This window comes from Osmia lignaria, chromosome 9, assembly GCF_051020975.1.
Source record: "Osmia lignaria lignaria isolate PbOS001 chromosome 9, iyOsmLign1, whole genome shotgun sequence".
Taxonomy (NCBI): Eukaryota; Metazoa; Arthropoda; class Insecta; order Hymenoptera; family Megachilidae; genus Osmia; species Osmia lignaria.
In genome coordinates this window covers 9080922-9106256 of record NC_135040.1, presented here as the reverse complement: position 1 = coordinate 9106256, position 25335 = coordinate 9080922, and the positions used below count along the sequence as shown (strand labels likewise).

Below are 25335 nucleotides of genomic sequence, written 5' to 3'. Positions count from 1 at the left end.
CTTTTCTGCGAGAAATAAGAGACAAGGGTAATGCTTGTGCCAGAATTTTCTTCGTTTCAACGTCATTTAGAGCGATCAAAACATCGTAACAAAGGTTACAACGTTTCACATTTCATCGAGTCACCTATTTATCAAGGTCCGAGAGCGGATCGTTTCGATCGTTACTCTTGATTACCAGGTCGTTATCGTCAAATTACCCTGCTACGAGCTTCCCTACCCCGAATGCGAAACTAAAGTGGGAAGAAAAAAAAAAGGGACACCGACGAAAGATCTGACCTCGTGGGTGGCTAAAAGTGTCCTTTAACCTTCGACCTTCTATACCTTCGACACCCATCCGGATCAATGCAAAAAAAAGAGAACAAGAAACGGGTCGCTCGACGGGATAGAATTAGAAACCCTCTTCTTCTTACCTGACAGTACAAAGGGTAAAAATATCAGGGATTATTTGAATATTCTCTGGGGTATCTTTTTTTTAATCAGAACAATTGAGTGAAAAACACAAGGTAAAAGTAAGGGTAGGTCAATCATGAAAAAAGCAGATTTTACGTCTTATTACAAAGACATTCGCCGACATTGTACGACGCGACGGTTCGAGATCGTTTGCGATTTAGTGGACTCTAAAAATCCTAATTTCAAGTTTACGAACATTTCTGCGCACGGATTCGTAGATTGCAAGCTGACACCGTGATTAATGGCACTTTTTACCGAATTCGAGGACGGGGCATAGTCGGTGGTTGGAAGTTACGATCGCCCTTTCCTCCTTTCCGACTAAACTATATAGCTCAATAAACGCGGTTCAAAGATTACTGGACGTACGTGTTTACATAGTATTTTATACTCGGTGTAATTCCGATAAAATTTCTTCCGGTCAATAAGAAAGAAATGAAAAGAAAAAACCGTTAATCAAAGTTGACGTGGATGTTTCATTTTCACTGAAATAAACATTTCAGAAAAATAAAACAAAAATTTATTTTCAGCACCTAGTAGTACTTTAAACTAATTTAAAGTGGTTAAACGGTTAAAAATATTCTTGGAAGGGTGGAAATTCAGAGTTTGAACTAGGTCAGGTCTTTTTTTTTTCTCAAATAAACATTTTTTATAAGCATCGAAAGTTCCAACTGGTCGTTGATAAAATGAAAAATATAGAATTCCAATAAAATATTTAATTACTCCATAAATAAACGATTAAGCAATTAAATCTGTAATCAGACCGGTTAGCCGGGATCAAAGGCACCGGTTACGATAACCAGAACTAATTTCATCCGCTCCATCTACCGGATACCGTACAATTCCCCGCAATTTTCTGTCCTCGAAAATTTGTACTACATAAAAAAAGTTTCTTTCTTCTCTCTCTCTCTCTCTCTCTCTTTTTTTTTTTTTTTTTTAATTCTTCCCACCCCTTCGTCCCGTGACACTTGAGCTGCAATAACGAAGTCTACCTTCCCCTGTGAAAATTGCGAAATGCAAGTAGCTGGGGCCATTCACGGGCTCGTATTGCGGCAGAATAGACGGTGAACACCTCGAAACCACCCACGCTCGGGCAGAACGAAAAGCACCAGCCTCCCCGCATCGGAGCGTCAACGGGGCGAGGGGGTGGCGTAGTACTCGAGGAGGAGAACCGTGTGTATCGACCACTGACGTCATCCATCCCCACTAAACTACGTCACGTATACATTCAACCCCTATTCCGAGGAGGTTGTCGCAGTGCCGTAGCGACTTAGTGGCGCATCAAAGGGCTCCTAAAACCACCCCCCAACGATCCTCTCGCCGCACCGAACAAACTACCGTTCGCCTCCGACAATGATCTTTGCCCGATTTTATTACCCGCTTTATCGACTGCTACACCGTGAATTCGATTACCCGTGTGATTTGCAGAGTATCAATTTTTTTTTTTAAACCTCTCCCCAGCAAGTAAACTCGAATTCTCCAGCGGGTTAACACCTCTCCGACAAAAAACGTGAACCGAGTGCTACAGCATCGAAACGATCCGAAGGGTCTGTTACGGTTGAACGATTTTATTTCAGGAGAATTTCGAAGTTTTATCGAGAATATTGAAAAGATGATGGTTTTCAGGGGGTTGCGTTTGGAACGCGTGGACGCTCAAATGGCGGGAAATCTTGTTTACGCGCGAAACTATGTAGCAGAGAAGCTGTTTATGGAGTATCTTGCGATAGTTTTATGATTACAGAGGGCGAACATATAAATGTTGATGGTGCTTAGAGTTAGATGCTAAAATTTTTAGATGAAGAATAATATCTACAGAACGATTGAAAGGTTTAAAAAGTGATAATGATAAGGAGTGTAGAATTGAATTTAAATTGTAACTCTATTCTAGTAGTCCGCTATCTAAGGGTTAATGGCATTGCACTCTCCAAATGCAAACGACACAATCAAAACACCAATATGATAGACATTCGAAAAAGAGTAGCTACTAATTAAAAACACCATAAAGATTTAAAATGGTAAGACATTAACGATAAAGCAAAATAATTATAAAGACGTTTGAAAATGATTCGACACGATGGGAAGATCAGAAGCACGCGGGCTCTGTTCGCGCCAAAATTGCACAGCCCTGAACCCGAGGGAGCCTGAGTGCAAAAGTATTGATTCGTTTCATCCCTACCGTTATACGCTACGCTACCCCTACTATTCCGTCCATCGTCGCCGTCGTCGTGGTCGTCGTCGTGGTCGTCGCCGTAGTCGTCGTCATCGTCGTCGTCGTGGTGTTACCTTCTCGTGACTCCCCTCTTCGCGTTCCCGCCCTTCGTTGCCCTTTCCCGCCCTTTCTGGAGCGCGGAAAAGAACGGGAAAAAGGGGGTAGACCAGATGAGAAAGAGAGTAGAAAGTGTAAAGAAAAAGAGAGAGGGGTCAAAAGGGGAATAAAGAAGAGAGGAGAGGAGAGAGCGCGGGAAAATTCGCTCTCCATTTTTCTCGCGAGACAGCAACGCCATCGTGGACCACCCTTCTCCTACGCTTAGGACCCGAGAAAAAGGGCTTGGCCCTTTGTTTTTCCTTCGCCCGTTTGTTTTGCTCGTTATTCATCTTCTGTAGCAGTGTTGGCCATCGATCGATTGAAGTTCTTCAATTTTTCATCGATCGATGCTTACGATTAAAAGAAAATCTCTTGCGAATTTCTTGTTCTATCGTTTATTAATAATTATTAATTGAAAGCATTACTGCTGCTGTTACCACTTTGCAAGACGACGCTCCTCGAGTCGATTAAACAAAGGTAAAGAGAAAACGGTGTACCAATTATGACTGCACGACAATTACTAATTACTTAAAAAATGTCTGCGCTTCCTTGGAACTTTAACCAGCGAATATTAATTCTTCTTTTCCGACAGTAATAACACCGTTTCCCCTTCCTTTAGAATCCTTTATCCATAATATACAGGGATGGATCTAGGAAATAAAATATCCTCCAATTTGTTTACAAATGCAACATAACTTTCTTTTAAGTGTATTCTATTTTTTGATAAAATAAAAAGTCTTTCTAGCCCTTCTAGATGTACTACATGCCTTCTTAAGTATCCCACAGGTAACGCAGTGGCGCGTAAGGAAAGTAGCTTAAAAAATTGTCTTCCGTTCGAAGCTCGTTAAGCCAGGCAAAAAGCCGCGATAAAGCATTGTTTCGCGGAACATACTTCCTTCGAGACACGTGGTCGGTGTGACACGTGTCGTGATGCCGTGACGCTGTGTTTCCGCCTGATTTCCCTCGTTTCTGCTCTATCCTTTATTTTTTCTCTCCACCTCCGCCTCCTCCTCCCCCCTAATTACCGCGATTTAAAAGCGTTCTCAAGTCACGCGACAGCCTGCGTGCATCAACCGGGTGCATACGGTGCAGCTGGAGGCTCGATCCTCCGGCTAGACGCACGACACGAATCACGAAGGGGAAAGCGACGAGATTTTCATTCACGCGAACTTATTAGGTTACCTGTACGGTGTCGTTTTTAATTATCGATTGCGTCCGTTCCTTTACGTTTGTAACTCAACACCCACGATTGAAATTGGAGCCGAAACAAATCCTTTTTTCTTGAGGAAACTTTTCACCAGCGACGTTGCAGATATCGAAAGGTCTATTCGTGCGAGAAAGAAAATGTAAATTTATAAACGAGCAAGTACATTATTACCGGTAATGATACGTTGCGAGGTAAGAAACAGAAAGAAAATCCTTTCATCGAGTCCCGTGTGTTACGCTGTTGATCAAAGATTCGCGATGGAAATCACAAGGTTCGCAAATGTCACGTTACGCTAGAAATTTCGATTCCTCTCGACCATAATTGCATCTCGTTATCTATCCGTTTTCCATTACTAATTTCTTCTGTTTATTCGACGCGAAACAACGTGACTATTTCTCTAAACAGCCGTCTAATATTATTCCCATACATTATTATCGATAGAAATCTGCGGGACACGCTGCCCAGATTTCTCGTAAATCGTATTAGTATAACAAACGAGGAAACGAGAAACTACAAGGCACCATCGCGGTACGTTTTTCCTGGGGGCTGAAATTTTTTTCTCCGCATTGTTCAACATTGCGGTTGCATTATGCAAACGCCTCGTTGCACCAGGCTCACCGCAGACACTCGTGTCTGAAATCGCCTGTACAACACTCTGCGCGCACTTTACAAGGTGTCACGCTATTATTTATCGCGTTACATTACAGCACGTTGCATTCCTGGTAGAAAATTAATGTCTTGCTACGTCGCGCTCTGTGAAAATAGGGAGCCACCGGGACGAAGGGCGAGGGAGGGGAGGAGGAGCATGAAGAATTGCAAAACGGTCCAATATAATTTTTCACGTTAGAGGCTGTTCACGCTTTAACGTCCGCAAAATCGAGAAAGACGAAGGAATGTTGCAACGAGACCAACGAGAAATTTCCTTCACGCTTGATGCGCTTCGAGCAATCGAGGGATGCTTCGAATACCTTACGGCTAATTAAGGTGACAGATCCTCGTGGAGACCGGAAGCGTCGACGACAAATTACTCGAACGATCAGGCGGTGAATCGGGTAGAAAAGAAAGGGGTGAAACGACAATAAGACGGTCAACAGATGAAACACCGAAAATACATATTTTCTCGTACCTTTACCCTCTCTCTCCCTTTATCTCTGTTTCGGTAGATCTGAAATTTACAAAAGCCGTTTGAAGAAGAAACGAGGAGCTGCTCGCTGAAGAGCTTGATGAGACTCTAAGTGCATAAAGAGGGTAAACACGATCTTCGCGCACCCTCGAAATCAAATGACGAAACTTGAGGAGGAGGAAGGTTAAAGGGGAGAGCCGCGAGAGGAGAAGCGAAGCAAGGGACGAGTACACCCGTCCCTTGGACGAAATATTCTCGATGACTCGTGCGAAAGTGGCAGCTCCGAGCGAAATGGTACTTCATCCTCGTTGGATGGATCTCCGAAAACATAACAGTAACCATAACAATGGAAGAACCTAAAGGGGCCCGGCAGCACGATTTCAGGTATATCGTTTTTCCACCGCGCTCCCGCAGGATCAATGACGGAAAAGTCAACACATGTTCCGGTGGAAAGTGCCTTCCACTGAATCATCGGCCAGATGCCATTTTCGTTTCGTGGATTCGTTGCTTTTCAAACAGAGCCGCAGGATAAACGTTGAAAAGAAGCAAGGATTACGAATGTAACATTTCTTTATCCGCCAAAGTACTCATTCATCGTTGCTTCGTTCGCAATGAAAAAGCGATACGATTCAAGAGAATAAAAAAAAAAGAAATGTACGTTTCGTTAGGCTCGTTAGAAATTCGTGCAAGTTCAAGCATCCAATTGTAGAGAGCTTTAGTCAAGCATATTTTTAAAGAAAAGTTTGTGGATTAACGTTTACTTGTACCGTCGCGTCGATGTTTATGCGGCGTTATTTTGGGGACAATTTGTATGGTTTTAAAATTCACGATTAAATTGGTTATAGTTGATCTTTGTCCAGATTTCTGGTCCCAGCGTTTCACAATCGCCACAGACATTCTACACCGGCTTGAACAGGTTTAATTTCGTTAAGAGCACTCGAGAAGCGACCACGATAAATTCCTGTGGTAGACTGTGAACTTTACAGTGAATTTTTGGCCCCCGATCCCGACCAACGAATCAGTGACTGTAGAAAGTGTCGCCTTTACTCATCTCGGCCTGACTTTTCCTCATAAAATTCTAGCAGTTGAAATTATATTTTTTTTAATTATTGAAAACGCTTTTTATTTTGATGAGAATTAATTGAAGCTTCAATTGATATGCCATGAATGTTATTTATATTTTTAAATTGATCGCGTTGATGTAGGATTTTTTTTTTTTTTGGAAAGTGGTTCATTAGACTGATGTTTGCGAAGCTACTTAAACGAAATCTAATTACAAACTCGTGGCAAAAACTACGACTTCCAATTATCGTAGAAAAGAAAACAACATTAGTCTGCGGCGAAGTAAACGTCACGAGGAATAATCCTCGGTAACAAGGGGAACATTTCAAGAATTTCAACGGGCAACTTTCTCTTGTTACTTCGCGAAACTCAAGCTCGCTGAAGTTCGCGAATCCGAAGCAACAATTAGCAATTCTCCGATCCCTCTTTTCACGAATTCGTTACAAGAATTCGTTTCTGTCATCGAACCGGAAACGCGACTCGTTATCCATGAAAACAGAAGTTTTCGAACGGTAAAGAATAAGAATAAGAATAAGAATAAGAAAAAGAAGAAGAAAAAGAAGAAGAAGATGGGAGAAGCCGAAACACCGTTGATATCAGAAAATGTTTTCGAGCGTGCTTTGACGAACGACCGGGATTGCTATTCGAGAGTAACTATACGCCCAAAGCCTCTATTCTATTCACGTACGTACGAAGAGAGAGGCTACAAACCAATCGAATCAAAATGCGAAACGTATACAACGGAGTAAAGTGCGAGCGAAAATGAGGAGGCGAGGTGGCGATGGATGAGGCTGGGAGGGTGGTAGATGGCGGCGAAACGCGGGGCACTAGGGGGAGAGGTATATGCCATCGTCGATTCGATGGGATCGTTAAAATTAACGAGCGTATTCCAAGCTCCTCGAAAATGTCGCGAGCTTCTATTTTTCTCGCGCCTCGACCGACGCGATTTTCCAACGGCGGGAACGCGTTTCCGAAACCGTGCATCGCTCTCCCCGAGTCGAAACTGTGAAAAATGGCAAACGCGTCATGAAGAAGAAAATAGAAAATAAATGACGCGGAAGAAGATGCTCGAGTTCGCCTTTAAATCTTATCGATCGCCACCTTTCGTTCATTGAAAGATTAAACAACGAACACACTCTTAACTCCTATACTTTTATCATCCATCGATGCACGACGTATAGGAAGTCGAAAGGCACGATTTACAATGGCAATAATCGTTAAAAGATGTTTGCAATGCGTAAGGGCAGGTCGTTCGGCTCGCGACAACGAGCCACGCGGAATCTAGACACGCGAGACGAGTGTCGCGATATCGACGAAACTATCTGTCGGGAATAACGATAATGCGACGGGGGTTATTACACTCTCGGGACCGATCTAGAACGCCCTTTCGCGTGGCCAACTGATTTTTATCGGCACGCACGTTACACCGCCAATTTCTTCTAATACTTATCGCCGCTAAGAGGGTGAAACGGTGAATAGGGCATACTCTCGAAAACCTAACGACCTCCACAGACGCGGCTACCATACGAAGTGCAGGGTGAATTAAGGTTCTACGTAGAAAATTACATCTACGTATGTCTATGTTAACGTGTTGAGTTGCATCACGGTTGAGTTTAGATTTTTCTGCATTTTCAATTCTTCCGTTATTTAAGGCATAAAGGAAAATCGTATGGAAATTCGAAGCGGTTAGAGGGCGAATGAAAGGCTGGCTGGTCCGATTGAACAGGAAACGTTAGTTTCGACGATATTTCGCTTCGAGAGCTAAAAGCATTCCTCCTCCTCGAGGGTCGAAACTCTCTTACTCTCTCTCACACTCTCTCTCTCTCGGTGTATGTAGGTTAAAATCTGTTGATATACAGCGCGCACGTGGACTTCCTTTTCGACCGGGCCACGTAAGCCCGGCTTCCTGTTCTTTTTTCACCACGACCCCCCTACCCCCACTCCCCATCCGCGGTACCGTTGAAACGACGAAAACCAAATGGTGGGGTTAATGTGCCTGCACACCACGGGATGTCTACCAATTTCCGGGTTCGACTAATGCACTTATCAGACAGCCAGAAAGGAGAGAAAGGAGCCGCTAGAAGGGGAAATAATTGAGACGCGGTGGCTCGTCGGAATCGAGGCGAGCGGGCTCGCCGGGAAAACTCCGTGTAAAGCGGAACGAATCATAAAGGCGTAGAGAAATTAATGAGAGAGGCGAGTTCGGAAAGGGAAGTGAATCGAGCGAAAAATTATCTTCGTCGGAAAGACGAGACGTTACGACCGATGGAAAGGGTGTAAAACGACGTGGTGTAATAATAAGTTACGTCGTAATTATTCGATTCTCGAAATTAACGAATAGTCCTTCGCTTCGTTCATTTGTTTTTCCTTTTTTCCAATGCGTCTTATCAGTTTTCATCGATTTTATATCCCTGTTCAATTGCATTAAATTCCATTGCAACAACCGATGAAGTATTTAAACAACGTTCGTCACGCAAGAAACAAAGTTAGAGGCATTTATTAATTCCCCTCGTGATATTTAAACAACAACCGTTCGAAACTTGCTCCCATATTCTCGTCATCCGGAATACTAAACGAAAAAAAATGTTTCGAGAGAAGTCGGGAGGGTGAAAGATTGAATTTATTCGACGAGTTTCTTGGTCGTTTCACTCTCAATTATGCACCGTCTAATTTTGGGGCCGATGCGTGAACCGTAGGCCCTCGATACAATTTCACCGTCGCCCGCAATGCACAACTTCCTGCAATTTTTCTTCTCTCGCCAACAGAAACGAGCAATTAAGAATCTTAATCAGGGATACACGCGGTCTAAGGGATGTCTTTCGACCGCTCGCTGCGTACCCTAATCCAATAAGGAAACGCCCCGCGAGAATTACCAACGAATCTACAAAATCTTGTCGTCGTAATTGGAAAGTATCCAGTGGCGATGACACCCTTAAACGCATTCATGGATCTCGCCGCGTTTACTTAAAAGGGGCATCCGAAATGAAGCGACTCTGTTCGTTTCCTTTTTCTTTCCCTTCCAGACGCTCCGCGACGACCTTTGAGTTGTTTCTGTACCTTCGTCAAAGAATCAAGACATCGCCCTATAATCCTGTAGGGACGGGTAATCTAATCACCCTGCACAGACGCGCACGTATGTAGCCATTATTTCACCCTCGGTCGACGGACCACGGAGAGAGCCACAATTTTAATTTAACTCCACTGTTCAGAGGTTAACGAACGATTCGCGCAAAAAGGAATCTCGAATAAAATTGCAGTTATTTTTTCCAAGGTAATGAACAGTTGGTGGATCGATCGGTAATGAGTTATTTATTCGGTAATTCGGTGTACAGGAACGGCGAGGATTAACCGAGTCACGGACAAAAAGACTGAGCTCTTGGTGAAATTAAGTTACCACCGGCTCGTTATTCTCGTGAGACTCGAAATAAAGTGGCGACGACATCCGCAAGGATTGAGTTACCCGTCCACTTAATTGACCGCCCGCAGAAACGAAGAGGAGGACACTGATTGACAGGGAGATGCAGCTGTCATCACGGCCAGCCCCGAAGGAGTGGGGGTGATACCGTGTACGGTTTAATTGGTCTTTAGCCGCGGAATCCCGATTCGTAAGCCGAGAAGAAATTAGGATGAGAACGCAGCTGACGCGTTTCGGACGCGTGAATTTCTTTCGGGACATCGTAATTAGATCCTGCCCGAAAACGTAAACAGGTAATTACGCGTGCCATGGCCCGTCGCTGATGTTACAACACCGACACGTCAATTCGAATTTCTACCCCCCTTCCGGCGGATCCGACCGCAGCAAATCGAATGAGAAAGTTCAGAAAGCAATGGTGTCTCTTGAAAGTTGGAAGAACACACCTCGAGTCGTTTCTTCTCTTCCAAGTAATTTACAAAATGGACGAGATAAAATACAGATTACGAGCTATACCGAATGTTGAATATTTCTTTAATCTCAAATAGCAATTCCGTAAAGGCGAAATGTTAACGGACATAGATATACAAGCAATCGAAAGAAAATGAAACAGATACGGAAGATCACTTTTGCGTAGATGAATCCAAAAGAAGTACAAATCATAGACCTGTTTTTATCGATACGTCGATTAATCATCGCGTATACAAGTAGTCGAAAGGAAGCGAAACAGAAAAGATACGTGCTATTTTACAAAATCAAATCGCCTAAGAATTTCTATGTTTGAAAATCCATTTGATATACAATAACCTAATAATAAACTTGATCGAACGCATTCATAGAACCGCGTTCGTTAAGTTTATCTAGATTATTTATCTGTGTTCAAATGTGTTGCCAAACTGATCTTCCTAGCCGATTAAGCCATTCAGGATATCCATAAATTCATCGTCTCACCCCCGGTTGAAAAGCGACAACACGACATGTCGATAACCCTCCCTGATGGCCGGCCAATTTCGAGCGATCAGGAAATCCAATTTCAGCATCAAAGATGCAACGTGACACCGTCGATCCACGTATGTAGGCACGGCGCAGCAATAAGTCGGACGATTCAGTAACGCAGCGACGCTTAACAACGTCACTGTCGTCGACCGTGTCGAATTTCTCGGATTACATAAACCCAAATAATCCCGTGAGTCATTCTAAATCTGGTTCCATCGGGGTTGCACCGCTTTACGTCTTCGCCCTCTGCCTGTTCTCTTCTTCCTCCCTCTCGTTCGCTCCCGTTTACTCTTTTACCTCTTTTCAGACATGTCCTAAGCGTCACCTCCTACTTGTCTGACTGTCTGCCACGTAAATAGCCACGGCACGTGTGTCGTCTCGGACGCACAAGTTGGCCCACTTTTCTTCTCGAAATTAGAGAACTTTAGCAACGATGTGTTTTTCTCATTTTCCCCTCCTTTATACTACCCTTTCAAATTTTCTTTCATTCCTTTAACCCTTAAATAGACGAATGACAAAATTGTATAATTGAGTACATGGATGAAGAATAAACTTTGTGTCATAGAAAAATGCTGCATTGCCGTTGAATGCAACTGCATTTCCAGCGCGACACCAAGTTCCCACGTATCGCCATGTAATAATAGAACCAGACAGATCTCATCTGATAGATCACATCCGCGACACCGGTCGATTTCGATCCTCCTTTTATCGGAGTCGTTGCTTCGTCACCGACTCTTCTTCTATCGTCCTAGATCTACTGTTCACGGTCCATTTTTACAGGACCATGACGCCTAACAACGTGTGACCGACACTTGCACGCGATTTAATGAAAATTGTCATACTTCTGTCACGAAACTTTCGGAGCCACGAATAGGAGCGTATTTTTTCTGATAAAAGCGTTGATCGAATTTTGAGAAATAATTGAAGCGAACTCTAGTGAGCATAGAACATTATTTTAAAGGCTAGAAGAATTTAATTGTTAAAACAATTAACGCGTTGATGGCTAATAACCAGTATCTTAAATTTAAAATAGTTCTGAGTAATTAAAAAATTGAAAACTAAAAGAAAATTTTTAATAGAAAACAGACAAAATTTCAGAACAACACGAACGTTGCGAAATATTAAAATAATATTTTCTCTCACTGGAATCACGCTTGTTTACCGGAAATAAAACCTGGCTCTTTTATCAGATTCGTCTATTGTATAAAACACCTAGCACGAACGAACGTTCATTCAAATCACCAATGAATATCGTGCAGCCATGGTGAAACTACGCGTACTCGTTGTTCTAGCGTTATTCGTGATTTTCAACGTGAATTTAGTGGAACCTATGGTGCACGAGAGTTTGTCCAAACTTTTTGGCTCCCTATCTGGCGTCATACAGTATTCTTTTTTAATTTATACACACTTCGAGCATTTAAATGAATAAATTTAATTCGATTGTGATATTGGTGTTTCAGTGTAAGGATTCCTGAATTGCTGAATCAATTGTGCAACGAATCGCAAAGATCGAACACCGTTCTACGTGATGCATGCTATGGGTGTTTCTACAGAACTACCAATCAACCAGTTGGCTATCGATTGTTATTATCAATGTCCAATTGTGCAAATATTTATCTGAACAGCACCGACTACGCTCATTGTCAAGAGTATCTAAACGTAAGAACATTTCTATACGCTACATTTTTACTTTTGTTGATCGTAAATTTATTGTATATTTACATTAGAATGCAACTAGCACGGCAAACGCGAGAGCAAATCCTACCACGATATACTGTACATTTTTGGAATGCGTTCGCCAGGTGAACAAGGACAATTTGGTAAGTAAATAATATTTTCAAATTATCTGCTGTTCTTGTATAAATTTTATATTCTGTACTAAAGTAAATCTAACTTAAACTTAACTAACCGAAGTAAGTTACTAACTTTGTAAAAAGAAAGAGCAACTGTAAATATCGAACAGGAAGCATTACGAGTTAAACCGAGAGCCAAGGAAGATTCGAGGAAGACTAACAGAAAAGTATCATTTCTATATTTCAAATTGTACAAGCAAATAGCTCGAAGTATTTGCGTGATACGAGAACGGGATTCAGAATCGAACACCGTCAGACCAGGAGCGGAACCGGTCGATCCAAGGGAAGCGATAAACAAACCATAAACAACTACATAATATTATAACGTGTACATAGAATGTATAAAAATGTACATAATGTTTGTGCTTCGAGATAACTGAAATATAATATTTTGTAAGTACCTACATTGTACGTATCCGGCATAATGAAAGTGTACAGTACGTCAATAATTAAATTTCCTTATAAAATAAAATGAATCATTGGCTAAGAAAAATTTGTCTCGCAGCTCAGGGAATGCGTCGGCGAGGCCCTAAGAATGTTTCCCAATTTTAATACGACGGACGTGAAATTGGCCCAATTATACGTGAACACGACCGCGTGTGTGCTCGCGAAAACGCGTTGCGCCCACACGAATCCAATCACCGGTGAATATCAAAAAGACGACCTCGCCAATAAGCTGCACATACCCGCAATCAATGCGATGCTGGTCAACACGGACTACGATATCAACATCCTTCAACTACCGTTTCATTACGGTTCCATCGACGTTTGCGCCAAGTACAGAAACTACGAACAAGCCAGCTGGCCGAGCGCGATGTGTTGATTGAACATTCCCAACCCTGGACGAAACTTGCAGGACCACCGTGAAATTTCTATCATCGAACGGTCTGGTTCGTGACGTGTTTCGTCTAACAATACTAGTATCTCATCAACGACTCAACTTTCGATATTAAATTTAAATTTAGAACGGTATCATGAAACATATACTAGATACAATACGTCAATTCTCTATGTTGAATAATATAATACATCAAATAGCTAACTTTGTCATAGACGATTACTGAAATAAAGTCACAAAGTATAGGGTTGACATAAGACGTAAAGGTGAGGCGACTATTTTTAACGAACAAAAGTAGTGTAAAATAAGGCGTTTAAGAATAATCGGTATACTTAGAATTCCGTTTGTCGAAGTAAATGGAGCCAAGGAATGGCTGTAATGGGAAAGTTTGTAAAAGTTTTCTCGCTAAGAGCCTCGCTGTCTGACCTGGTCAAGTCTACAATTACAAGTACTTTCTTCAAGTTATTACTCGCTACCCTCCGCTACGTGTTTAACTAGTAATCCAACTATAGAAGTATTTAAGCAATCAGTTTTTAGGCTTACTGTCCAAACGACTCTTTAAGTTTTCCCAACTTGTCCGACGGTATTATAAAAACATCAAGAAGCTCTTAATTGTGATGGAAAGCTTGCTAACTTTGTTTTTACTCATCAATAAATTGAATCAAACGTTAGAAAAAACAATGTTGTACGTATACTTAGTCTCCGTGAATAACTTGTAAATTTTTATAACCTATTTATCAAAATAACCCTTTGAACGTCGTTTAAGTCTAATTCGAGCCTCCATCGAGCTGAAGGCACCGCAACAAACGCAGAACAGCCCAATAAAGTTTCCGTCTTACGAGTTAAGTTAATAACAGTTACAGGGATCCGCGATGACATGGAAAGATAGTATGTAATAGTGACTAAGAGTGACACGAGTCATCTAAGTGCAAATCGTGCTGTAACGCAGGCTCGTGAATCATCGTTTAACCCGGTTGTCTAAGAGAAATGAATAAATTTCATCGCGTATCTTCTTCTTTTGAATCAAAGAAAAAAATCGTCGCCTAAACTCGTTGCACAAACATTCAGCAACAACTTTCGGGCCGAACGAGTGTGCAAATTCGCAAATACCCAGTGTCGTCCTCGTCGGATGATTTTTCTTTACCTTTTGAACGGCGGGAAACGAAGCGAACCAGACGAGAGTCGCTAGATTTTCCCGTAATTTGAAGCATCGCTCGGGTGTGTAAACATAGAAGCCACTTTTCAAGTTTGTCCGGTAATATTCGGAGAGATAAAACGCGACGGGATCATCGTAGAACAAGGAACGTCGGTAAAAAAGTAAGGACCATCGTCGAGAGAGTTAGCTTATGGAGCAACGGGTGCTTGAAAATCGTGGCTGATATAATCCCGAGAGGGTGGTGATAGCAGCACGGAAGAATGTACGAATAGCGATATAACTGGGTAAACATATCGTGGCCGCTTCATCAGCGTCGAGTACCGGATGCGAACTCTAAAGGAACGTTTACGATATTACTCATCCCGTAAAGTGATCGTAACGAAGCGGCCAATAAACAAGCTTACGGCAAATTATACGGTAAAAGGACGAGAAATGGACGATACGGAATGAGACAACCCTCCCCTTTTCACGAGCTGCGGTTACTAACCCCCCCGCCCCCGATAAAATTGTTAGAAATTTTTGAATGCGCTCTTTTAGGGTATAAACTATTTTAGGGTGGAACTACTTTTATCGACTCCGCGCGTATAGAGTGCGATATCCTCTCCGCGTTTCGTAACTCCTCGCAAACTCTTTTTCATCCCCCTTTTTCGTCTCAATATCTCGCTAAATATCTTGGACGTACGATCGAATGAAACTCCATGCTGTCCAAACATCGTCTAACTTAACTGCGACATTCGGTCAGGGTGATATTTACGTTTCCTGGACGCTTCGACGGCGGTACTAGCTGGCAAATATCCGGATATTCGAGGGTAATCGGATATTAAAGAATCCGGGCTAGGTATCCGACGTCGCGGCTCAAAGGCAATGGATTTAAAAAGAACTCGAACCACCGACTTCCTATCGTTCTGTGTTTGCCAAGGTGAAACTCTCTGGGTTAATTCTTCCGAGAGAAACGGACAAAGGAGGTAGAGGCAGATGGAAGAATCGGAAGATCGATTCCGCGACATCGGTGTGCACTCGTGTACTTACTTAGAGAACGAAGAAAAGGATAGGTACGTATACGTTAGTATACATATAAAATGAAGAAAGAAGAAAAATGGAAGGATCGACCAAGATGAAAAGGAAGATCGCTCCATTGCACAGAGAAGAGACGCTCCACTTAGCATCTTCCTCGAAATAATTTGAAATATGCAAATACCATCGGTGAGCACGCGCTCGCGTGTCGACGAGTGTGCGTGCCAGGCGTGTATCACGGCCGGAAGTGAGGACCAAGATATGAAGGAGAAGACAACGTGTATTCCACTGGCTTACGGTTCACTTCTCTCCGAGCCAATCTAACTTAACATGCAGATGCAGTACGTGGAATCGTAGAAGCGGCAGAGTTAAAGGTTGATTCACACACGATCCTTTTGTATCCGTATACGTATTATATTCGTACCGTTAATTCCTCAGGGTACGAACATCGATCGATAAAGCATGCTCGTGTATGAATTCACCCTTAAAAGAAGGAAAACTCTGACATCTTTGAGATTCAAAGGGTTCATTACGACCAGACGTGATTTCGTGTGGCCCATCAAATTAACAATTTTAATCGATCATACCGTAATGATGGGAGAAACTAAAACGTATCTTGTTACAAGGAGGAAAACAAAGATCCCCTGTTGAGTTTGAAGAAAATGCGATATCGGCCGATATTTCGCGAAAATTCCTGAGCAACCGACAATCGATACCGACACGAGGCAAACTCACGGAAGCGCATCCTTGATTAAATTTACAAGACCGTGAGCTTGTATAGCCATAAGTAATATAATCTGATCTTGTAAAGAGGTCAGGGGCTGATACGTGCTACCTTGATAAAGCGTGTATCAAAGAAAAACGGTTTCTTCGATCTCGTGTAAGCTCGAATGTAAAGTAAACGTTGATCTTCGAAATTTCCGAATCAAGGAAATTTATTAATTCTTATAACTCGATCAAATTATTTGAAATATCCTTACGTTCGGATAGAATTTATGTGTATCTTTTTACGAGAAGGATACCTTGCAACGAATATCTCATAAGTTCCCGTACGATCCCTGTTGCAATCTTTTCAGTATGCTCTAACTAAATTTCGTTAGGTATACTCTCTATACGCGCGGACAAGGAATCGTGCACTGTCAGACTTTCCTTTACGAGCTTCAATTCGACCGGATTATGAATTTATAGCAAATCATAAAGTTTCTCGCTAAAATTTTCGACCAGCTGGTTTTCTAATTTTGCGCAGCAAAAAAGACGATGAATCGAAAGGTGGTGAATCTCAACGATTTCAACCGATAATAAATCAATTTTACTACTAGTTAAAATTTTCTTTCTCAAATATATTGCCTAGCTTTAAGTACTCAAAAGGCCCCCTAGTTTCCCTAATTTCAAAAAAAGCAGATTTCTCCTTAAACTAGAGGAAAAAGCATAGCTCTTTAAACGACCAACATGTGCGGTAAACAAACTGGATCGGTTCGGAGAAACGTGTGGCGCATCGTTTGCACGTGAATCATACGGGGCACGATCGGCGTATTGCGCAAGGAGCTTCATCACGAGCTGCGTAGGCGTTGCATAAAGCCTGCTGTGAAAAACAAAAACAAGGAGAAGAGTCAGCACGTGGACACGTCATCGAGGCGCGGCATAGGTGAAACGAGGACACAACGCGTGCATACGAGACCCCACCGACTCCATCTGGCCCGATTCCTACGACCCTTCTAAGGCGTCCTTAACGAAAACGAACCATCTTAACTGGACAAAGTTTTACGAAAAATCATTATCTTCCTGTGTTCTATTTGAAATAAATCTAAGAACGTTTGGAATTTCCTTTCAGATCGGGACGAAGAAGACTTAGGGGTGAAACGTGCTCGATATGCTAATATCCTTGATGAATATGCAACGCAGCCTGTTATGAATTGGGGATATTTTCGATTTCTCATCGAACCCACGAGTGGAATTTTGATGCGTGCAATTATTAAAGTGCACGTAAGTATCATTAGAAAATTATTTCAGAATCGCAATCTATAGAAAGTTTCTTCATTGTCGTAGGTCAGTTAATCGTGCGTGCGTTAAAAACGTACCGTTCGTTACGTAAACGTGTTGAAATCAATTATTAACACGAAAAGGAGAAACGGTGCAGCGTGTAGCATGCATAAGTCGATGGAAATGCTGGTCTCCTCGGTTCAACCTCTTTAGTCATGCCCCATGTGTTGCATGTAATACTGTTATACATCAGCATGGTGTCTAAAGAACAGTTGTACACTGCCGCATGACACGTCGTTTAACAAAAACTATCCTGTGGCGAGCGTTTCACATTAAAGTGGCACGCAACATTTTCGAAATTCCACGCCTTTCGACGCGCACGATCGCCGATGCAACCCGTTCGAGACGCATCTTCGTTAAATTTCCCTCGAATCCCTTCGATAAATTACAACATCACTGTTGCACAAACGAATTCGAACGTTCGTTTTAGGCGACATTTTCTGATGGATCCGCGAAATGAATCGTGAGAAATGTTTGAGACGAGTACATTTTAGAAATTACTGGAAATACTGGCGACACGCAGACGCAAACAGTACGCTTATTATGACGTTTGGGAAACATGCAACGTGACTACAAGGTACTACACAATGCGATATCCGGAAAAAAACGACATAACGACACGGCACGCTGTATACAACAGCATTTCCACGCGATGTTTTTACTGTATTTTATTTAAACCGTGTCGAAGTTTTGCCACGACCGCGTGTTTAGTATTTATTTTTCACTCTCTCTCCCTAACGTTCGTTTCGTTCGTCCACGTTCCATTTCCCGTTTTGTTTAATCCACCATTTAATTAATACGCTCGGTTCATCCCTCGATTGATCGCGCTTATCGTACTGGAAGCAATCAATTTCTTGCGAACGCACTCTGCTCGCTTTGCGCTCGATAATTACGATCGGATCGTCGGCCGTGGGATACCTGTGCTGAATATTCGAAAAAAAAAAAACATAAAAACGTGCATACATTTTTAATTGATAAGTTGTAATCTAATTTAGTCTAGGATAAGTTAGAACATCGTGCAACTTCCTCCGCTAGGTTCTCCCTAGATTTTCCCAGGATTCCCCCAAACTATACAATGTTTCTTAATTAGAAGAAGCCTAGTCGGGTGGGTAACTGTTGCTAACGAAATTAGATCGAGTTCGCGATTATTACACAACAGGCATCGCGAGCGAAATGGGTGAAACGTCTGGACCGGGTAGATTCGGTGAAAGAACACAGTCTCCGCGGGGAAGAATGCAGCATTGTTCGCGAAAAAGAAACGGGCCGATTGTCGAACGAAGAAGACGTAGACGCGAGGCCGAGTAATTTTGGACGGGTCGGTCCTTCAACGGGCATCGTTGACCGGAGAATGAGCTGTCCGACGAAATGATGTCAGCCTGGAGAGGAGACGATTCCTCCTCGTCGGCCGTGCTATTCTCAGCGCGATGACACTAGCGGAATGTTGCCGGCGCTCGTAATAACAGTAGCAAGAAGCAACCGAACGAGGCTGAACGCGCGCGCGAATGTGCATTTATATCGGCTGATTTCACGAGCAAAACCATCATCCCCGAGGATCACGCGTGCCGCACGCAAACGTTTCGCAAACCACGGTTACAGGCCAACCTTTACCTTTACCTTTAACTCTAGCTCTAAGGTCGACGAAACCGACACGATACGTCAAAGACGCGAACACGCGCCTTTGAATTTCCCGCCTTCGACACGCGCCACTCTTTCATTAATCCCCTTCGATTCGGTCTGTTTAATAAGCTTTATCTACGCCTCCATCGCTAATCACAAGCTTTAAACTTGATTATTCCTGAATAATTAGCGTTTTACCACAGGTATAAGGTTTTTGCAGAAAATCAGTGACTAAGTAATCCGTGATGTAACAATCCTTATTTTTGTCACGTTCCGAGCGTGCACCCATAGGATATCAAACGCGATGTTATTCAGCGAAATAGCCAACGAAAAGTCGGCCACGGACAAATAGAGAGACAGACGTCTCGGGTAATGATTTCATTGGACTTTGTGCTGCGCCGATGTAAATATTATCCAGCAGACACTGGTTACAGGCCGGCACGTTAAATGAGGAAAATATTTGCACTCTCGATAGGAGACTTCAATCGAAACGTCGCGGCTAAATAATGGTTAATATTGATTTCGTTATTGTACACCGATGAAATTGGGCTTCGTCGACCAATCGGATACAAATTTTCTCTGTATACAAAAAACAACTGGCGCAAATCCTTTGGAATATTACTGTATAGGTACAATAGGGTTGTCCGAAAACGCTATAATAAATCCACCCCCGTATTCTTTGAAACTGAATACACACATTTGTCAGGGTTACATAATGAAAATATAATATAAGCAAAAAAGTTAATTTAGAAAATATTAATTAAATACAAAAAGGGGAATAAGATTCCAATTTGTCTTCCCTCAAAAAGTAGCAAAATAAGATTCTATTCTATTTCTTTTCTTCATTTATATAGTTTTCTTTGGAAGATTTTCTCACACCAATAACAATAAGAAAAATAAAATAAAAATTGGAAAATTATGAAATTGCAAGGGTTGTGCCGCCATCTGGTAGAGGACGAGGGAACACGAATGCGCGAGGTTGAAAGCGGGCTCGAGCTGATTTGAAACAGGTTCTCCAGGCCGGAAATCTCGACCATGATCCCGGTAGGAGGACATTTGTCTAATCCGGTCGTGCAATTTGTCTTTTAACGACGACGCGGAACCACCCGGTATCTTTCACCGGGGTAAAACTAAGTGCAGTTTCTAATCCAGCCACGAAACGATGCTTCAGATAGCAAACGGTGTGTATACAAAGACACGCGTGTCGTCCTCGTTTCTTCCTGTTCCCTTCGAGCCGGTATACGCTCGCCTCGTGTTTCTCCGAAGTCTCTTTAATTGCATGCAATACCGTTTTGTCGCGGCTCTATCTAATAACACGCTCGAAATTACGAGCCATTTCGACGAACGCGACTCCCGCTACCCGTCTGATAATAATACGACTGGTTATGCAAATGAAACTGTAACGCATTTTCGTCGAATTAAAAGCTCGTCTTACGATATAACGACGGACAATCCCGCTGAAATTGAACATCACAGATGAAATTCGTACCGGCAATTAGCTAAATTTCGAGATACCTACATTAACGTACATTAAAGCATCTCTGCGGTCTTCGTAATCCGAAAAAGGATTAAAAACACCCTGCTATAAATAATACGGATGAAATCCTCGCTGAATGATCAAACAAATTTCACGATTTTTCTAGTGGCCGATCTCGATGTTAAAAATAAGTTCCACCAGTGTTTCGATCAAAGTAGAGATGATATAAGGGATAATAAATCCATCAAGGCGATATAAGAATTCTGATGCAATAGCCGAGTCACATGATCGCACATCCTGGGCAACTTCTTTTCTTAATAGATTCAGAAATTTATAGGATTCTCGAATCACCGTGCGAATATCGAGTTTTTTTAGGAATAAGAATTTATGACATTCAGATTTTCCTCCTAGCCTGAAATTTTAATCTAGCCTTTGAATAATTCCTCAAAATTCGTCTCTACCAGATGCTTTTCTCTAGAAATAGTCACTTTCGATCTTTTTACGTTTGACAAATCGAAGCAGCTTTTAAAGTTAGAATAACTCGTTGTCTTTGAATTACGATCATCTGCATTTTGCAAAATATCCTGTCGAACACGCGAAATTTTTAGTGAAAGAAGAGCTTGAGTCATATCGCAGAGTTTCTGTCATTTTTTCCTAGAAGATTCAATCGTTGAATCACGCGGTTTAATATACAGTTGTGCTTCATTTTTATTTATAAGATAGCTCATAAATATAGCGAGCGTTCTAAAACATGTTTCTTTTTTTCTCTCTCTCTTAACGTTTCGCTATTTTTTGTTAGACATTTCTCATGAGAACACAGTGATCGAGACATAAACTGTCTCTCTTTGAAAGGCAAATGCAAAATTCTTTTTCTCCCACAGACTTATTTTTAGATTTGTTCAAATTTATCATCTAATTGCAACAAATGTACTTTACCGCTTTATCGTTCACTTTGAAAAAGGATACAATTTAAACGCATGCTGGTCAATGGAAAATCGTTTATTTTTCGTCAACCCCTCAACCCTGTAACGGTGTTCCCTCTAATTATTCCCATGACAGGCGATTGGTCGTTACTCTCGAATTAATTGGTGGGCCAATTGATCTGAATTAAGGCGCCGCCCAGTAGATTCAAATTAAGATCAATATCTCGGCATGTGAATTGGAATATGACCGCGAGCGCGGCTCGTAACCATAAATTTCTGGTGTCCAAACAATGGGAAGTCGGCCGTAATTTTGCCAGAACACGGTGCTCGCCCACCATCAATGATGAAACGCATTGCTCCAAGCCACCGCTCAACTCCGTAAGCATCGCGTTAAAAATCATTTCAAACAAAAACCGATAATAAAAAAGAAACTCGTGCTAAACTCGAAATCTTATTCCCTTCACCTTTCCTTGGATTTTTAGAAACTTATTAAAATTGAACTCTCGTAGCATGTATAACGAACTTGAAAAAGAGGGCAACAGCGGGCCTCAAAGAGAGGACAATAACGCAACTGAGGGAGGAAAATTTTATAAAAACCAAAAATGAAGAAAATTAGACCTAATATTGAAAAGTGTTTACGATTGAATGAAAGTCATCGAAGAGAAGGGAAAGAAAGGAACACGAGAGGAGATCGCGAAGCAATGGTAATAGAGGGAAATCACGAATGTAGCCGGACGAAGATACGCGCGTGAACAACGATATACGAGGTGTCTCGTTAACATTATTGGTATACATGTACCTACACCAATAATCGTTACTGAACTGCAGCTGCACAATTGCAGCCATTCAATACGACTCACCGTGGTACATGATCCTATCTCGCTACGGGATTGAAATGGCTTCTCTGTGCCCGGATAAAACGGACATCAGATTACCTCGAGTTTCCGCAAAAATAAACGAATCGGACGAATAAACTAATTATCACGGTTTCATCTTGCAACCGGCCATTATTTTCTTGATTTACGTTAAACGCTATCGCTCGACCGTTATCTCGATTCTAGCTTCATTTTCATTGAAACAAAGAAATACATTGTTTTTCTCTTCTAAATCGTTGCATTTTCATAACTTGCTAACGAAAGGTCTTACAAGTTATTACATTGAGAGAGAAGAAGTTTTCCTGGCAGATGCACGCGATCGAGCAGAATAAATAGCGCGAACTGTATACAAAATTAAATACTCCAACGTCCGGCTTTTCCTGGCCATTTAATTCGACGATAAAAGCATTCCTAACCCGGTTACGTTACTGTCAGCCTTACCGAGCCAGTTTCCGCTTTTACTTTGAACCAACCTGCACTCCAAATGAACGTTTTCGAAATTACATACTATCTTCAAACAGCACGATATATGGTATTAAAAACACTTTCACGTTTGTTTCGAAAATTAAAAGCGTGTACTGAAGTTACGTCTTGTTTAATAAAGATGCTGAACCGTAACGAAGGTGATAAGAAGGGAAAATGAAACCGAAGAAAGAAGCTTAATTAGAAGCACCAAGAGGTAAATTCATATTAAAATCAAATATAGAATCAAAGTGACTAGCCTAAATTCGTACTAGTTGAATATTTCTAGCTAATTTGACTTTTCAACCCCACTATGAGATTTGTTAAACATTTAACGTTATTTGTTCAAATACAATTCATAGGAGATACGATTTCCGCTTTTTAAGGTTTCATCGTGTATCGTGTACCTCTTATGTATCTCTTATCACATAGCATCGTAAGCACGGATAGGATTTCCTTTGCCTATCGTAATTCGATCCATTTGCTCCAACTTTTACACGCAAATTTTTACCTCTCTTTTAATTTGTTACGACGAAAAAAAAAAAAAATACATAATTAACTGTATTATCAAGATATACCTATCATAGTATAGATCTTTTAATAATATGAAATATTTTATAAGTTCAACTTTATGTAATTAAAATATTTAATTAAAGTATTTATCGGTGTACTGTTCGTGTAGTAAAGTGTAAACACCGTTTACGGCAGGTGTGTAAACGCGAAATCAATATGGAAGGCGGACACTGTGTCGCCAAACCTGTTACGGGACTGGTGAACGTCCATTTGGACGAATGTCAATAGACATCATTAATGAATCGCGTAGGTAGAAACGATAAAGCATTTATTGCTCGCGCGTTGGCGTAAGTAATCTGACGCAATTCTGTCATACGTAAGAAATAAATAGACTACGCTCGGTCGAACTGACTGAGAGAACGGATCTCACGATTACGTCACAGCTACTCGTGACGTCACTGCCTACAGAAACAGGTGACAACCACTATCAGCTAGTGACGTCAAACGGGAACGGGCAACGAACCTCTGATCTGAGTTTGCGCATTACACCATGTCGGACGTGAACTGCACGTCCCCGTTTGCGATCACTTCTTTCAGAAGTTCATACCGATCGTTCGGGGTAAGAAATAGTCGACATATCAACGACCAATAAATATGATCGTTGTTCGATCAATAACGCGGAGAACGCAAGGAAACCTTAATATGCTAGCATGTCATTAAAGGGTAACCTATCGAGCATTACAGGTCCCGAATACTCTGTTCTAGAAAATTTAATAGACAGTGACAACACTTACGAGTGCCGCTGGACTGTCTGTCATTCTTTCCGGGATCCTTCTATTCTGTAGACGAGCCTCACTGACGGTTAGACGTGCGATAAAGAGAACACGTACTCACGACACCGTACTCGAAAACTCGGAAACTGTCTCAGCCATCATGGAAGGCACGACCGTGTCGATCGCCGACTCGCTTGCGCCGTAGCCGTATATGCCGCCATCTTTCATCGAACGTCGAAACTTCTTGATCATTTTCCGTGATCACTAGCACCGATTCTGAAATCAAAGAATCCCAATTTTTTAGCATAAATATTTTCCAACATTCCATGTCCTAATAGTTAGGTGCATTAATTTATGATATGCCTGAATATCAACACAAATTATGTATGTTATGAGCGACATTGATATTCATTGAAGAGTACGTTTTAACATACTTACACTATTTGGTTGCTATACTTCGTATAACCCTATACTCTCCTAAAAGTTCGTAGAACCCTAAAAATCAAGCAAAAAGAGAAAGGAATAATAATAGTAGCTCTTAAAATACAGTTAAATAACTTTAGTTTGTATGTATGTACAACAAAAAGATGTACACGTGCTCATGAACAGAAATACAAATTTTGTGTCATATTAAATAGTTATTACTTACTCGAATTGATATCGCTGCATTAAAATACATATTCCACTCTCCTTCCAGACACAATAGCACTATTAAGTCACTTAAATTATTCAAATTCACTTCGACAAAAATTAGCGTCTCTTTCCGGCGTCCCACGCGATTCTAGTATCGAATTAAAAGGCCTTAATTCGACCTATCGAAGTTCAACGAATAACTCGAAAAAAGCGCGCTAATTTTTGAAACAAATTAACTGTACAGATGACGCCCTGGCGTGTCGAAACTACAGATTTCTAATTTATTATCAAGTTATAATACAGATATACTACACAAGAGATACAATATAGATTTATCATGCAATATAAACTTTTACATCAACCGCGAGCAATACAGCGTCCGACGTCGACTATGGTCACGCACAAACTGTTCGACCGCGCGTCGGTAACATCGTGGCCGACATTCTCACGGTTGCGCATGCGCCCTAGGCACACTCTGATTGACCGGTGTTTTTAATTAATAATTCAAAAACTAAGCTTTAATGAGCATTTTGATAAAGGAAAAAGGTATTCAGAATCAAACCCTGTATATATCAGTATTAATTTAAAAATTCCATTAACTATTAACAC

General features: G+C 41.6%; 2 protein-coding genes across 4 annotated transcripts in view; one reads left to right on the top strand and one right to left on the bottom strand.

The window, feature by feature from the left end:
• The window catches only part of Pdk1 (Phosphoinositide-dependent kinase 1), a 316010-nt gene extending 291772 nt beyond the window's left edge, over positions 1-24238 (bottom strand). The window contains exon 1 of the mRNA XM_034323611.2: positions 24115-24238. Coding sequence (XP_034179502.2) covers positions 24115-24138 — 24 coding nt within the window. The 5' untranslated portion in view covers positions 24139-24238. The remainder of the gene's footprint in view (positions 1-24114) is intronic.
• Positions 11796-13894, top strand: LOC117603999 (uncharacterized). 3 transcript variants are annotated; one of them, XR_013062695.1, is made up of 5 exons: positions 11796-11935; positions 12013-12211; positions 12280-12372; positions 12516-12798; positions 12911-13048. XR_013062695.1 is itself a non-coding variant. In XM_076690018.1 (4 exons), the coding sequence occupies exons 1-4, from the start codon at positions 11814-11816 to the stop codon at positions 13226-13228; spliced, it is 732 nt and encodes a 243-aa protein (XP_076546133.1). In that variant the 5' UTR covers positions 11796-11813; the 3' UTR covers positions 13229-13894. The 3 variants fall into 3 exon arrangements, 2 of the variants coding, with proteins under 2 accessions (XP_076546133.1, XP_034179554.1); XM_076690018.1 differs by lacking the exon at positions 12516-12798 and having other exon boundaries at positions 12911-13894; XM_034323663.2 differs by having other exon boundaries at positions 11802-11935; positions 12516-12972.
• Positions 24239-25335: the final 1097 nt, after the last annotated feature.

What these genes read in the sequence shown, in the direction of transcription:
- LOC117603999 (XM_076690018.1), top strand. Translation starts at nt 11,814, where the DNA reads ATGGTGAAACTACGCGTACTCGTTGTTCTAGCGTTATTCGTGATTTTC. An exon ending in ATTGTCAAGAGTATCTAAAC is followed by an intron (nt 12,212 to 12,279) that starts GTAAGAACATTT and finishes TATTTACATTAG; the next exon opens with AATGCAACTAGCACGGCAAA. An exon ending in AGGTGAACAAGGACAATTTG is followed by an intron (nt 12,373 to 12,910) that starts GTAAGTAAATAA and finishes TTTGTCTCGCAG; the next exon opens with CTCAGGGAATGCGTCGGCGA.